The 17129-nt window shown below is 37.7% G+C and overlaps 1 protein-coding gene across 3 annotated transcripts in view; it reads left to right on the top strand.

The window, feature by feature from the left end:
- The window catches only part of STK26 (serine/threonine kinase 26), a 67910-nt gene that overhangs the window by 35972 nt on the left and 14809 nt on the right, over positions 1 to 17129 (top strand). For all 3 annotated transcript variants that reach the window (XM_036443370.2, XM_036443369.2, XM_045583514.1), the window contains exon 3: positions 1355 to 1585. In XM_036443370.2, coding sequence (XP_036299263.1) covers positions 1355 to 1585 — 231 coding nt within the window. The remainder of the gene's footprint in view (positions 1 to 1354; positions 1586 to 17129) is intronic.

The raw sequence follows: 17129 nt of genomic DNA, 5'->3' as shown, positions 1-17129 counted from the left end.
AATGATAAAGGCATAGAATATTATTTCAGTAATTGATGAGAACACTTCATTTGGATAAGATCTCAAGTAAAGAAAAAAATGAAAGGAGGACCTATGTAATATTTTCAACAATAAAGATTAAAAAAAAAAAAAAAACAAGAAAAAATGAGACTTGTAGATTGAGTCTTTTGTGTTCTGTGTTGTTTACATGGTGGTTTAGAAGTGTACTAGTAGGATGGCTGATTGAGTTGTCCAAGTTGAAGAAGTATAAGGAGAATTAAAAGGTAACATATTGCTGGTGGAATGCTAGAATATTTAATGATTCACATTTTAATAGCTTAGTTTAAGAGTTCTCTCACTATTGCCGAAACCGGTTTGGCTCAGTGGATAGAGCGTCAGCCTGCGTATTGAAAGGTCTCAGGTTTGATTCCGGTCAAGGGCATGTACCTTGGTTGCGGGCATATCCCCAGTAGAGGGTATGCAGGAGGCAGTTGATCGATGTTTCTTTTCTTTTTTTTTTTTTTAATATATTTTATTGATTTTTCACAGAGAGGAAGGGAGAGAGATAGAGAGCTAGAAACGTCGATGAGAAAGAAACATCAACCAGCTGCCTCTTGCACACACCCCCTACCGGGGATGTGCCCGCAAACAACGTACATGCCCTTGACCAGAATCGAACCTGGGACCTTTCATTCCGCAGACCGACTCTCTACCGCTGAGCCAAACCTGTTTCTGCTGATCGATGTTTCTAACTCTCCCTCTCTCTCTTCCTCTCTGTAAAAAAATCAAGAAAATATACTTTAAAAAAGAGTTCTTTCACTATAGCTATCATAGTATTAATGTGCAAACTATCTATAGCCAGCTGCTTTACTCTAAAATAGGGGTGTCGAACTCAATCAGAGAAGGGGCCAAAATCTAAAATCCAGCCTAAATCGCGGGCCGAATGGTTTACTGAACAGTCATAAACTGTCATTGTGATGGAAACGCAGCGGAGTGCAGTGATGACAGCGCGGTGCGGGCCACATTGCAAGGCCTGGCGGGACGGATTTGGCCCGCGGGCCTTGTGTTTGACACATGTGCTCTAAAACATGTCAGGCCCTTTGGCAGACTTCAGAGACAACATTTGTTATATAGGATTGTTTGTGGTAGCAGGATTAAGGAAAGGAAGCCAAATGAATGTGTGTGATCCAGTAGAATATGGACTAGTCCACCATTTGGAGTTACTGTTGTTCTAACAAAGCACATGTGAAGAGTCAAGGGAATTTGTATGCTTTTTAAAAATGTGTTAATATCCTATACGATTTCTTTTCCTTCATTAAAAAGAATTGATGCAAAACACTTGTGTTATTCCCTTTTTTTCTTTCCTTCCTCTTAGAATAATATAGCTGATCCAGAAGAACTGTTCACAAAATTAGAACGCATTGGAAAAGGCTCCTTTGGAGAAGTTTTCAAAGGAATTGATAACCGTACCCAGCAAGTGGTTGCTATTAAAATCATAGACCTCGAGGAAGCTGAAGATGAAATTGAAGACATTCAGCAAGAAATAACTGTTTTGAGTCAGTGTGACAGCTCATATGTAACGAAATACTATGGATCATATTTAAAGGTAATGTGTGCCATATTATTTGTCATAATGTATTTTCATTATAAGTTTTCCTTTCTTTTTTTTTCAAATTCAATATCTTAAATTGGGATTTGGCAGTCTTTGGCTTCCTGGCAGAATCCAGCCCCATTTATAGTGCCAAATAGAATTTGTATAGATCTAGCAGCTGTATCCTCATTATATCCCAGTACTCAGCTGCATCATTTTTCCCACACCTGAGCTTTCGGATTGAGGAGGAGCAGAAATGCAGCTGGTCCTTGAGACATATCCTTTGTTAAGAAAGAACTTTCCCCCCAGTGCTTTCACACATTATTCTCAATCGTCCAGTCTGTCTCAACCTCAAAATTTACAAAATATGTAAGTCTGTAACTTATTCCATTGAGGTTTGGTGGTTATTTACACACCTCTCTCTCCCTTCAGATTGTCAGCTCTGTGATCGCAGGGAGATTAGCTCAACTAGTCTTGGTTTTTTTACATCACTTAGCACAGGGCATGGCACATCTTACAAAAGTGATAAATATTTGTTTGAACAAAATTAAATTGAATAATATCTGTCCCCTCCTCTACCCCTCCAAAAATGAATTTTTAATTACTAGGATTGTGGAATTAACGGACACCCAAAATTCCAGCAGATGGAGATGTTACTGCATAACAGAAAACTGTTTAGTTAGTAGATCCACAAGTTCCTGGGTTCCAGAGTTAGAAGTTAAATTTGTGTCTATTGAATGTGAAGCATAAATACAAAAATAGCTTATGTTAGAGTTTAAATTATGTTAAAATTTAAATTTATTTGCTTAGTGTTGAAATTTTTTTGAATTTGTCTCTTTTTAATTTAATTTTATTTATTTATTTTTATTTTTTATTTTTTTATTAAATTATTATCTTTGTACATATACCATTGCCCCACCCTCCCATATATGCCCTCCCTCCCCAGAGTTTTGTGTCCATTGGTTGTACTTATATGCATGTATACAAGTCCTTCGGTTGATCTCTTATCTACCCCAGATCTCCCTACCTTCCCCACTGTAATTTGACAGTCTGTTTGTTGCTTTACTGTCTCTATATCTATCTTTTGGTTCTTCAGTTTATAATGTTCTTTATCATCCATAAATGAGTGAGGTCATGTGGTGTTTCTCTTTCATTGACTGGCTTATTTTACTCAGCATGATGTTCTCTAATTCCATCCAGGTTGCTGCAAATGATGAGAATTTCTTCTTTTTTATGGCAGCATAATATTCCATTGTGTAGATGTACCATGGTTTTTGGATCCAATCATCTGCTGATGGGCATCTAGGCTGTTTCCAAATCCTGGCTATTGTAAATTGTGCTGCTATAAACATAGGGGTGCATATATCCTTTCTGGTTGGTGTTTCTAGCTTCTTGGGATATGTTCCTAGGAGAGGGATTACTGGGTCAAATGGGAGTTCCATTTTCAGTTTTTTTGAGTAAGCTCCATACTGTTCTCCATAGTGGCTGCACGAGCCTACATTCCCACCAGCAGGGTTCCTTTTTCTCCGCAACCTCGCCAGCACTTGTTGTTTGTTGATTTGTTGATTTTGACCATTCTGACAGGTGTGAGATGGTACTACATTGTTGTTTTGATTAGCATCTCTCGGATAATTAGTGACTTTGAGGATGTTTTCATGTGTCTCTTGGCCTTCCTTCTGTCTTCTTTTGAGAAGATTCTATTTAGATCCATTGCCCATTTTTTAATTGGGTCCTTTATCTTCCTTTTATTAAGTCTGTAGATGTTGGAGATTAAACCTTTATCAGTGATAACATTTGCAAATATGTTCTCCCATACAGTGGGCTTTCTTGTTGTTTTGTTGATGGTTTATTTTGCTGAAAAAAACTTTTTATTTTGATGTAGCCCCATTTGTTTATTTTCTGTTTAGCTTCCATTGCCCTAGGGGAAGTATCAGTGAAGAAGTTCTTTTGGCATATGTCTGAGATTTTGCTGCCTGTGGATGCCTCTAGTATTTTTATGGTTTTCAGTCTTATGTTTAAGTCCTGTATCCATTTTGAGTTTATTTTTGTGTATGCTGTAAGTTGGTGTTCTGGTTTCATTCTTTTGCATGTGTCTGTCCAATTTTCCCAACACCATTTATAGAAGAGACTGTCTTAACGCCATTGAATGTTCATGCCTCCTTTCTCAAATATAAATTGAGCATAGTGATTTGGGTTGATATCTGGGTTCTCGATTCGATTCCATTGATCTATATGTCTGTTCTTGTGCCAGTACCAGGCTGTTTTGAGAACAGTGGCTTTGTAATACAGCTTGAAATCTGGTATTGAGATCCCTCCTACTTTACTCTTCTTTCTCAGGATTGTTGTGGCTATTTGGGGTCTTTTATTGTTCCAAATGAACTTTTGGAGAGTTCTTTCTAGGTCAGGGAAATGTGCCATTGGTATCTTAATTGGGAATGCATTGAACCTATAGATTGGTTTGGGAAGTATGGACATTTTGATGATGTTGGTTCTACCAATCCATGAACATGGTATGTTCTTGCACCTGTTTACATCTTCCTCTATCTCATTTTTCAGTGTCGTGTAGTTTTCCGCATATAGGTCTTTTACCTACTAAGTTAAGATTATTCCTAGGTAACTTAATTTTTTTGGTGCGATGGTAAATGGGATTGCCTTTTTAGTCTCTGTTTCTGCAAGTTCACTATTGGTGTATAGAAATACCATAGATTTCTTGGCGTTAATTTTGTATCCTGCTACATTGCCAAATTCATTTATTAAGTCTATTAGTTTTTTTATTTTGTTTTTTGTTTTTATGTACAATATCATGTCGTCTGCAAATAAGGATAACTTTACTTCTTTTCCAATTTGGATGCCTTTTATTTCCTCTTCTTGTCTAATTGCAATGGCTAGTACTTCCAGTACTATGTCAAACAGGAGTGGTGAAAGTGGGCATCCCTGTCTTGTTCCTGTTCTTAGAGGGAATGGTTTTAGTTTTTGCCCATTGAGTATGATGTTGGCTGTGGCTTTATCATATATAGATTTAATTATGTTGAGGTATGATCCTGGTACTCCCACCTTGTTGAGAGTTTTCATCAGGAAAAGGTGTTGGATTTTATCAAATGCTTTTTCTGCATCAATTGATATGACTATATGATTTTTATCTTTCACTTTGTTTATGTGATGTATCACGTTTATTGACTTGAGGATATTGTACCATCCTTGCATTCCCGGAATAAATCCTACTTGGTCGTGGTGTATGATCTTTGTGATGTTCTGCTGGAGCTGATTTGCTAGAATTTTGTTGCGGCTTTTGGCATCTAAGTTCATGAGGGATATTGGCCTGTAATTCTCTTTCATTGAGTTGTCTTTATCTGGTTTTGGTATTAGGGTGATGCTGGCTTCATAGAAGGAGTTTGGAAGTGTTCCATTCTCTTGAATTTTTTTTTTTTTTAATAGTTTGAGGAGGATAGGTTTTAGTTCTTCCTTGAATGTTTGGTAAAACTCTCCTGTGAAGCCATCAGACTCTGGGCTTTTGTTTGCTGGAAGCTTTTTGATGACTGTTTCAATTTCTTCCCAAGTCACTGGTCTATTGAGGTTTTTAGTTTCTTCCTGATTGAGTTTTGGAAGGTTGTATTTTTCTAGGAATCTGTCCATTTCCTCCAGGTTGTCCAGTTTGTTGGAATAGAGTTTATAGTATTTTGTTATAATCCTTTGTATTTCGGAGGGGTCTGTTGTTATTTCACCTCTTTCGTTTCTGATTTTGTTTATTTGGGTCCTCTCTCTTTGTTTCTTGGTTAGCCTGCCTAGAGGTTTGTCAATCTTGTTTATCCTTTCAAAGAACCAGCTCTTGGTTTTATTGATCTTATGTATTGTTTCTTTGGTCTCTATGTAGTTTATCTCCGCTCTGATTTTTGTTATTTCCTTCCTTCTGCTTACACTGGGCTTTTCTTGTTGCTCTTTTTCTAACTCTTTGAGTTGTAGAGTTAGATAATTTGTTACCATTTTTTCTTGTGGTTTGTTTGTTTGTTTGTTTGTTTTTTTTGCAATAGGCTTGTAGAGATATGAACTTCACTCTCAAAACTGCTTTTGCTGTGTCCCATAGATTTTGGATTGTTGTGTTTTCATTGTCATTTGTTGCCAAGATGTTTTTAATTTCTTCCTTGATTTCTCTGGTAACCCAGTCATTGTTTAATAGCATGCTGTTTAGTCTCCATGTGTTTGATTTCTTTGGATTATTTTTATTGTAGTTAATTTCCAGTTTTATGCTACTATGATCTGAGAAGATGCTTGATATGATTTCTATTTTCTTGGATTTGAAGAGACTTTGCCTATGTCCCAACATGTGGTCTATCTTTGAGAATGTCCCATGTGCACTTGAGAAGAATGTATATTCTGTGGCTTTGTGGTGGAATGTTCTGAAGATGTCTATTAATTCCATCTGGTGTAGTGCTTCATTTAGGATTGATATTTCTTTTCTGATTTTTTGTTTAGATGATTTGTCCAAATGTGACAGTGGGGTATTAAAATCTACTACTATGATTGTATTGCTATTAATCTCTCCCTTAATGTCCTCCAGCAGTTGTTGTTTTTTTTTAATGTATTTGGGTGCTTCTGTATTGGGTGCATATATGTTTACCAGGGTTATTTCTTCTTGTTGGATTGCTCCCTTTATTATTATTAAGTGGACTTCATTACCTCTTGTTATGGCCTTCACTTTGAGGTCTAATTTCTAAGATATAAGCATTGGTACCCCATTTCCATTTGCCTGGAAAACCTTTTTCCATCCCTTCATCCTCAGTCTGTGTGCGTCTTGTTTTCTGAAGTGGGTTTCTTGTAGACAACAGATATATGGGTCTTGTTTTCTTATTCAATCTGTTACCCTATGTCTTTTGATTGGAGCATTTAATCCATTTACATTTACAGTTATTATTGATAGGTATTTGTTTGACGCCATTTTTATTATATACTCCTGTGTTCCTTCTTTGCTTCGTATTTCTTTATTATTACAGTAGACCTTTTAGCATTTCTTGCATTGCTGGTTTGGTGGAGATAAATTCCTTCAGTCTTTTTTTGTCTGTGAAGCTCCTGATTTCCCCTTCAATTTTGATTGATAGCCTTGCTGGGTACAGTATTCTTGAATTCAGACCCTTCCTTTGCATGACTTTGTATATTTCATCCCATTCCCTTCTGGCCTGATGAGTTTCTGTGGAGAAATTTGTCTGGTGGGGGTTCCTTTCTGTCTCTCTTTGGCTGCTTTTAAGATCCTTACTTTGTCATTGGTGTTTGTCAATTAAATTATAATGTGCCTTGGCATCGGTCTTCTGGGATTCATTTTGTTTGGGACTCTGCGAGTATCTTGGATTTGTGTGAGTTGTTTCTTCTGTATGTCAGGAAATTTTTTCTGTCATTATTTCTTGAAATACGTTTTCCATGTCTTCCTGTTTCCTTTCCTTCTGGAACCCCTATTATTCTAATATTGTTTTGTTTTGTATTGTCCCAATGTTCCCTTAGGCTCTGCTCCTGCTTTTTAATTTTTTTTTTTCCAGAAGCTGCTCTATTGGGTAATTTTTCCATCTTGTATTCTAGTTCACTTATGCGGTCCTCTGCTTCTTCTAGTCTGCTCTTGATGCTTTCTATTGAGTTCTTCATAGTAACGATGTCATTTTTCATTTCTTTTTGATTCATCTTCATTTCTTCTTGGTTCTTCATTTCCTCTTGGGTCTTACTCATATTGTCAAATTTGTCTTCCATTCTTTTTAGCCATCTTATGATCATTACTCTGAATTCTTGCTCTGGTAGGTTGCTTGCCTATAACTTGTTTACATCCTTTTCTGGTGATGCTTGCTTTTCTTTCATTTGTGGGCTGTTTCTTTGTCTCCCCATGGTCTCTCTTTTCAGGATGTTTGGTTATGTAGATCTCTCTCTCTCCTGAGTAGATTAAAGGCACAAAATACAACACAACCCGGTACAACACACAAGGCACTGAACAGAAATGTATTTGCTATATTAATACCCTCCAATAAAGGTGACCACTAGGGAAAAGCAAATTAGGGGAAAGGAGAGAAAGAGGAAGAGTAAAAAGAGAAGAGGGAGGGAGCAAAAGAAAAACATAGATGGGGGGAAAATATATATATTAGGTCTAGTAATAATTAATGTCGTTTTCTAATACCTTTTTTTAAATCGAATTTATTTAAACAATACAACAAAATTTAATCAACAATATAGTTGCCGTTGTTTTCTACTACTTGTGCCCAACGCTCAGGAAGCATTTTAATCCCTCTGTTGTAAAATTCTTGTGATTTTGATGCAAAAAATTCAGTCAATGCATTTTTGAGGCATTCTTCATTATTAAATTTTTTTCCAAGAAGAAAGTTTTGCAAAGAACGAAACAAATGGTAATCGGAAGGGGCAATATCAGGAGAATATGCAGGTTGAGGGAGAACTTCCCATTCCAACTGGCGCAGTTTTTCAGCAGTGATTCTTGCAGTATGCGGTCGTGCGTTATCGTGGTGAAGAATTACACCCTTCCGATTAATCCACGCGGGTTCTTTTTCTCTTAAAGCTTGGGCTAACCTTTCCAATTGGGCACTATACACTGCACTTGTAATGGTTTGGTTAGATGGTAAAAGTTCATAATGAAGAATTCCTTTAAAATTCCACCAAACACACATCACTTTTTTCGCATGCAAGTCAGGTTTTGGCGTGGGCTACGGAGCCTCATTTTTGTCCAACCATTGAGGCCGCCTTTTCAAATTAACATACAACCCCATTTTTCATCTCTGGTAACAATTTGCTCTAAAAACAGCAAACGGTTTTGACGAGAGAGGAGTGAACTGCAAATTGTGACTCTTTGATTATGGTTGTTGTCGGTCAGCTCATGAGGAACCCATTTTCCAAACTTTTGGACTTTGCCAAGTGCACGCAATTGATTGGAAATTGTTTTTTGTGAACAATTTAAAGTTGTCGCAAGCTCTTGTTGGGTAATTTGAGGATTTGCACCAAAAGAGCTTGAAGAACTTCTTGATCAAAATTGGACACACGACCTCGACCACTCTTGTCATCTAACGAAAAATTTCCCTCGCGAAATTTCTCAAACCAACGCTGGCATTTTCTGGCGCTAACTGCATCTTGACCAAGAGCACTACAGATGTTTTTTGCAGCCTCACTTGCTTTTCTTCCTAATTGGAACTCGTAAAGCATGCAGTGCCGAATATGCTCTTCATCCGCCATATTCTTAGCCCTAGTTTTGCAATAAAAATCAAACCAAACACAAACTTTTTCAAGCAAAACTTGTTAATTGCACTTCACACGTTCTGTAGATACCACATGTTTGAAGGTTATGTCAATACAAGTCAACGCCAAGCAAGATTTTAAATGAATGTTTAAAAACGACATTAATTATTACTATACCCGATATATATGAAGGAGTGTCAAAATGAAATTGGGAAACAGGGAGAAGAAAGAAAGAGAGAGAGAGAGAGAGAGAGGGGGGGGGGAGACAGAGAGAGAGAGAAAAAAGAAACTTAGAGATAAATGGAGAATTATCTATATATATGAGGAGATAATTTCAATAGAACAACCACTAACCCCAGCAAATGCTGGCAGCAGTACCTGGAGAATATTGCAATCTACAACCCCCCCTAATTTACAGCAAAGGAAGGGAAAACAGAAGAAAAAAAACCAAACATCAAATAAGAAAATACCAAGCAACAGCAATAACAAAAGAATAAGCAAAATACTCTCACTAAAAAGCATAAAATACAATATAATCAACATTGCCCCAAACAGCATCAAAAGGACAGTGAAGAAAACAATTTTGTTGTTGTTGTTGTTAGTTAACACAGCTCAGAGAGGGGTGTGTATGCACTTGGCACAGGGGATTGGAAGTAGATATATAAGTGGGGTAGAAATTTTTGCAGGGAGGAGACAGAAAGAGTAAGGAAAATCTAAAGCAGGAAAGGGTTAAGATAAACAGGATAGCAAAAGGGGGAAGGTTTGAATGAGAGTGATGGTGTAAAGGTCTTGTTGAGATAGGGTTAAACAATGTTAAAGGAGAAATGAAAATAAAATGAAGAACACTGCTGAGACCGGTTTGGCTCAATGGATAGAGCATTGACTAGGGGACTGAAAGGTCTTGGGTTCGATTCCGGTTAAGGGCATGTACCTTGGTTGCAGGCACATCCCCAGTAGGGGGTGTGCAAGAGGCAGCTGGTCGATGACTCTCTCTTTCATCGATGTTTCCAGCTCTCTATCTCTCTCCCTTCCTCTCTGTACAAAATCAATAAAATATATTTTAAAAAAATAAATAAAATAAAATGAAGAACACTAATTCCAATGTAAAATAAAGAGAAAATGAAATGGCACTTAAAAAAATTAAAATATCAGTAGTAATAATGCTGATTGAACCTAAAAGTGTAATAATTAAAAAGTTAAAATCAAGTGGGGAAAAAAGGAAAAAATTTGTTTCTTAAATAAAAGATGCAAAAAATGAAAATAAAATAAAAAATAAAAGATTTAGCAAAAAAAAAGTGTGCAGTTGTGAAGGCCATTCACTTCTTCTGTTATTCTGTTTGGCACACCTATTTCAGACAGTATTGCAGTTCCCTGCGTTCTGCTGCACCTCTGTGTAGTAAACTAGTCCTTGATTTTAAGATGGCGATTCCTTAGTTTCTTGGGTTTTGATCAAATAAAACTAGTAATAAACACAGTTAGTTTGTACTCCAGCCCCTAGGTGGCAGTGTTTCTGGATTGATGTCCCTGTCTTTTTGGCTTCTCTAGCCTTCTTTTTCTATGGCACTCAATACCGTTTGTTTTTTTGTGTGGGTTTTTTTGTTTGTTTGTTTGTTTGTTTTTTGCCTCAGAGCTGAATCCTGGATGATTTCTCCCTGCTCTGCTTCTCAGCTTCCAGAAAAGCAGTTTCCCCCTGCTGTCTCTTAGGGCCAGCCAATCTGGGTGATCTCTCAGAAGCAAAGGGTTGCAGGGGAACCAGCCTAGGTGTGCAATGGGCCAGTCTACGTGCACTTACAAATAGACTGCTTTCCAACTCCTTTGTTCTCCCTCCATGTTGGATCAGAATGGGTTGCTCCCTAGAGAACCCCACTATTATCAACTTTGGGGACCCCGTCCACTCTCTTAAATCACACCAGACCCAACCGAGGGGAGCTTTTGTGGGCACAGATTTCCACGGTCCCAGCACGTGCTTTTGCCTCTGCCGCCACAGCTGCCGCAGCTTCAGCTGCTGCTTTCACTGTTGGGACACAGACACCCCACGTTATTCCCGGCAATACCCAACCTTTCTGTGGAATCCGCGTGTCCACACTGGTTGGGGCCCCCACAGTTGTGGTTTTTTCAGGTCTCAGGTAAGATCCCCTTAGGTAAGTTGCAGCACTGATGTCATTGTGAGAGGCAGCACATATGAGTGTTTACCTTGCCGCCATCTTCCAGGAAGTCCCTAGTGTTGAAATTTTTAATGGAAGGCAATATTAGTTAGCTCTTCGATTTTCAGGGTTTACATGGGGTGGGGAGGGTTTGTTTTGTTTAATTTTTTTTTTTTTTCTAGGCCAAAAGGAATATGTTTATAACTTCTCAAGCTGTTGACCTACATAAAAATTAATGCTATATTTTTATGTTCTGCTGACCAAATAAGCCTGAGGATAACCTATCTAAAGACAAGAAATTCATCAACAATTTTCCTGCCTTTTTACAAAGTCTGATTTATTCTAATACTTGAGTCCCAGGGCATGAAATTTGTGCACAGTGGGGGAGGTGTCCCTCAGCCCAGCCTGCACCCTCTTCAATCTGGGACCCCTGCAGGATCAGGCCTAAACCAGCAGTCAGACATCCATCTTGCAATCCCAGACTGCTGGCTCCTAACCACTCACCTGCCTGCCTAATTGCTTCTAGCCACTCTGCCTGCCAGCCTAATAGTCCCCTAACTGCTCCCTGCCAGCCTGATTGATGCCAAACTGCTTCCCTGCCACCATGATTGTCCCCAACTGCCCTCCCTTGCCGGCCTGATCACCTCCAACTTTCATCCCCTGCCAGCCCAAGCACCCCAACTGCCTCCCCTGCAGGGCTGAGGGTTCTGAAGGATTCTGGCTGATGAGGCAGGGCTGAGGGGGCTGGAGGACTGAGGCTGGATGAGGCTGGATTCTGTAGGGACTGGATGAGGGGGGGCTGAGGGGACTGGGGGAACTGAGACTGGATGAGGCAGGGCTGAGGGGTCTGGGGGACTCAAGCTGGATGAGGCAGGGCTGAGGAGACTGGGAGTTGCCATCTTGTGGCTGTGGGTGCTGCCATCTTGTGAGGATGTGGCAGTCAATTAGCATAATCCCTCTTTATTGAGTGTGGGCACCACCATCTTATGAGGGTGTGGTGGTTAATTAACATATTCCTTCTTTATTAGATAGGATTATATGAATTAGATGAATGTGCAAATAATGCATAGGAGAATGAATCATTAAACAGCCAAATAGTCACTTTGTTTTTGTTTTTTGTGGTTTTTTTTAATATATTTTATTGATTTTTTACAGAGAGGAAGGGAGAGAGATAGAGAGCTAGAAATGTCGATGAGAGAGAAACATCGACCAGCTGCCTCCCGCACACCCCCCACCGGGGATGTGCCCGCAACCAAGGTACATGCCCCCGACCGGAATCGAACCCGGGACCTTTCAGTCCACAGACCGATGCTCTACCACTGAGCCAAACTGGTTTCGGCCCAAATAGTCACTTTGTATCATACACTTTACTAAGTGGTAGATGTAAAAATGAACAACTCACTTCTGCCATTAAGGAGCTCACCATCCTATATTGCACTAAAACGGGGCCAATTTTGTTATTAAGCTATTTTTGTTAACTAACTTAAAATATTAAGTAAGCCCTAATTATAAAGAGTTATTCTATATTATAATGAAAATGGGTACTGAAATGGTATTGACTGTTTATTGGTTGCTTATAGTCTTTGTTCATATTCAGTATTCTCATAGAAAATGAATTGTAGGTCTTTTTGTATTATATATACCTAATATTTCACCTTTTAAAAAAATTTCCCTCATGGTATACATATACCAGGCTGCATCCTTTAAATACCATCTGGGAACTGCATTATCAATCAACTTATGTTCTTATTGTGACCCATCCTTCCATTTCAGATGACATGGGGAATTTTGTGAGTAAAGTCAATTGAGTAGAGTAAGATATGTGTTTTTCTTAGGTTGTCCTTACACAGGATACTATACATAACCAAGAAATCACTGTATGCTGAAGGAAAAGTTATTGCTTTTGAGAGAAAATTATATGCTCTTTGGAACTGTATGCAGTTGTAATGATTTTTTTTTGAGACATGAAAAAATGTACTGGTGTTCATTTTGACTGAGCTCACTGTATAACTTCGTTTTTAAAAACAAGAGTAAAAACCAGACAAACACATCAGTATGACCACAGTATTTTCCTTTAATTTTAGTTCACTGCAGATTTTCTTGAGAAACAAAGTTAGTCTTTATAAAGTGTACTAAAATAAGCAAACCCTTCCTTTCTGATCTCATAATACTGGAAGAGTCTTTTATAATCTTTAAATATTTTTCTAGTTCAATGTAAATATTAAAATGAAACTTACTCAGGCATTGAATAGAATTTGAATCATGTCTTTATTTGCTGTTCAAAAATGCCTTTAGATTTAGATTTCGGTTTATGTTAAGGAAATATGCTCCCCTCCGGATACTACCACCACTAATATTTATTTATTTTTAAATAATCGAATGATTTAAGTAAAATATTCCAGAATAGAGTCTATACAATTTTGTAGCCTTCTCATTTTTCCTGAGATTTTTGTATGTACATAATGTACATAACTCCAGGGTTGGTTGAATGGTTTTGGAATATTCTTTAAAAATAATATGAGTTTTTCTTTTTATGTTCATTTCCTTTATATTGACTTTATTAGGGTGTCACTAGTTAACAAAATTATACTGGTTTCAGGTGCACAATTCAACAACATATCATCTGTACACTGCATTGTGTGTTCACCACCCCAAGCCAAGACTCCTTCCATCACCATTTATACCACATATACCTTTCTCTACCTCTTCCCACCCCTTCCCCCTCATCCTGTCAATCACCATACTGTTGTCCATGTCCAGAACTTTAAAAAAAATACATGAAGAAAATTGAAGAGGAAAAATTTTTCTACTTACGTTTTTTTTTTTGCTTTTCAAAATAAGAATAGCTTTAAACTTCACATAACACACTTCTATGAAGCCCCATATGAGGTTCAGTTAGACAGATGTTTACTTACGTGTATTGCTGTCATTATACATATTTTCCCTGGTCAGTCTCACTCACTTTATTCTGACAATGTCTAAATTCACGTCTCTAGTTCTAGCCTCTCTCTTTAGCTCCAGATATGTACATCTAACTTGCCTCCTATTATTCACTTATTACATAAAGTGCAATAACCCCAAAACTGGGGAGTAGAATTTGAACTAAGTCCTGAGTATGATTTTGATGGAGGTTGGGATGTGAAGGTGGGGCATAGACAAGAATTCTAAACTGAAATAAAACAGTTCAGAAATGGTAAGATGATCTCTACTGTCACTTGAAATTCTATAAAATTTTACATTCTTTTTTTGTTTTGTTATTCTCACTCAAGGACATGTTCATCAGTTTTTTAGAGAGAAGGAGGGAGGGAGGAAGAGGGAGAGAGAGAGAGACATCAATTGTTTGCCTTCTGTGTGCCCCAACCAGAGATTGAAGCCACAACCTAGGTATGTGCCTTGACTGGGAATCTTACCCACAATCCTTTGTTGTACAAGACGATGTTCCAACCAACTAATCCACACAGGTTAGGGCTATACTACATTCTATTTTTTTTCCTGGTAAAATATACATCACAAAATTTATTGTTTTAATTATTTTAAGTGTGCAATTCTGTGGCATTAAGTACATTGTTTGTTGTATAATTATCACCACCATCTATCTCCAGAACTTTTTAATATTCCTCAACTTGAACTGTACACATTAAACAATAAGTGTTCATTCTCTCCTCATTACACTCCTTGGTAACACCATCCTAATTTCTGTATCTCTACATTAATTTCCTTATATATGTGAAATCATACAACATTTGTTCTTTGGTGACTAGCTTATTTTACTTATACATGCTGGTTTGTCTGGTCAATGTCATGATTGGCTATTGGAGTTCTAGACCAGCTCATTTCATTCAACATGTACTTGATATATTATAATGATCTCTCAAATACATATATGAAGAATGGCTATTTTAAGTCTATTTTCTATGAACAAATGCATTCCAAGTTCCACAGCATTTCTTTCCCCTTTGGCTAAGTGTCGCCTTTAGCAGCAAACAGTGGGGTTCAAAGGCCTCATGGGGTAACAGAGTTGATACTCTAGATACCAGTAATTTGTTAACACTAGACTCCAGCCACGCCTCAATAAATAGTAGTTATGGAATACTTGCTCTTTAGGCAGTTTGAATTTTGGAACAGGGAGCTACTTCCTAACATTTAGCTGACCAACTATATTAATGTAGGAATTTAAACTTATTCCTCTGACCCATTTTTTAAAATGTGTGGATCATTTTATAAGTGAAGAAGTTGAGTTTTTCCTACAGTGACTTCCAATGCTTAAATGTACAGGATATATGTTTATGGTTTCCAGTCACTTGGCTATTTTAGAATTGTAAACTAGAATGTAGACATCATCTTGGCTTTTTTAATTCTTTAAACGCAAACCAAACATACTTATTTGCTTTCTCCAACACAAACATCTTTTACCAGAAATCAAAGGTAGAAGTTTTAGTCCCTCCAAAAGAATGAAAACATAGGATCTAAATTTTTTTATTTTGTTTTGCTTGTGATTGGTGGTGTTTTGTTTTTTTTTGTTTTTTTTTATTGAGAACTTCTGTGGCCAAGGAACTGGTAAACAGAAGTTTCCTTGAGCAGTGAGGAACCCCACCAGTTCACCATTTATGCCTATGCCCACTCAGGCCTTGCTTCAGCACTCATGCCTGCCTAGCAATCTTCTGAATGTCCAGACCTATGGCCATCCACCAGTGAGGCTTGTCTCTGGAAGTGGTGATCAGAAGGACTCAAACAGAAGAGCTATTGGCAGTTCTGGTTCTCTGCCTGTCTCAGAAAAGTTCTACTTCCACTGAGGGGGGAAAAATCTAAGAGGAAGCCTTCTTTTCAGATTGAGAAGTTAATTAGTCATCACTTGAATAACATTTTAAACTTTATATGAATATTTTTGGTGAAGAACAGAAGTTGGTAAGATTCTGTTTTGAATTTGTACCTTGGAAAACAGGTGCTTTCATTCATGCAGAACTGCAGAAACAGATAAAAATGTTTTATAAGATTCTTTATTTTTCTTTTAAATTTCAGGTGAATGGGAAGCATTCTGAATTCATAAGGTAGAATATAATGGTTGTTAGAAATGCACTGTGCAAAAGAAAAATCTCAGGCTATACAATGTTGTGAGAAGCACTTTCTTCTCTTGAAAAGAATATAAAATGCACATCAGTTTCATAATTTTGAGGTTCAGAATACCTGGTTTCTATACATAAAAATGAGTTACAAGACCCAATCCTAGAACCCCTCTCCCCTAATCAACATAATGGGAATTTATTTTCCCTCTCTCCTTCTATAGATACTACTGTTATCAAAGACTTTCAGCTCTTTCTTTCCTCAGGTTAAGCTGGCCCTTTGTGACAGGAGAGAGTGGATGTCAAGATTAGCGGGAGGGAGCATTGTTCCTCTCTTTCTCTTATACATTCTACATAGTGTGAGCATCAAGAAAGAAAGGAGGAATCCTTTCATCTTAAATTAATGGAGCCCACTCTCCCTGGTCTCCAATCCTAGGCCACATCCCCTTCTCCACACTGAAATGCCACCTAAACACTCATCATGATATTACTGGAATCCATTCTCTGCCATGATAAGGCCCCAGCCTCATGAAGATGCTTACACATTTTCAATTAAACTCCTTGGAAATTTTGAATGAGTACTTCCCAGGGATTTTAGAATTTGAGGGCTACTGACAATAGTTTGAGAATCTTCATCCCACAGCTGGATTTGTAAAGCTGAGAAAGGTGTTCCTGTCATTCCAAGTTAAGCACACTGAAGATATATTTCCCCATAGAAATATTGTTATGGTATAATAAATAGTAGGTAGTTTCCTACTCTTCCTGCTGTACTATGGATACCTTTATATTAAATTGTCTTTTGGGGGAATACCCCAGGAAACTAGACATTATTTTTATGGGGAAATGCTTGCTTTCTAAATTCCAAACATCTTACTTAAAAATGTACTTTTGGAACACAATCCAATCTCAACTTGGCACTTGCCAGTATAGTAAAACCAACCATTTCTCTTCCAGTCAATTTTGTGGTCCCACAGAAATTCAGGGACTACCACTCAAGAAATTGTAGGGAGAGGCATCCCTAGTATTTCAATCTATAGTTGAAAGAAGGAAGAAAAAAGATATAATGGTTTATTCCAACTTTTATCTGATAGAACTGAATGGTGCGTTTGTGTGTGTGTATACAACTGTTTTGGGATTCACATA

The sequence above is a fragment of the Pipistrellus kuhlii genome, unplaced genomic scaffold (genome assembly GCF_014108245.1).
Source record: "Pipistrellus kuhlii isolate mPipKuh1 unplaced genomic scaffold, mPipKuh1.p scaffold_m20_p_19, whole genome shotgun sequence".
Taxonomy (NCBI): Eukaryota; Metazoa; Chordata; class Mammalia; order Chiroptera; family Vespertilionidae; genus Pipistrellus; species Pipistrellus kuhlii.
Note: the sequence above shows the minus strand (reverse complement) of the source record. Positions and strands in the feature narration are given on the sequence as shown.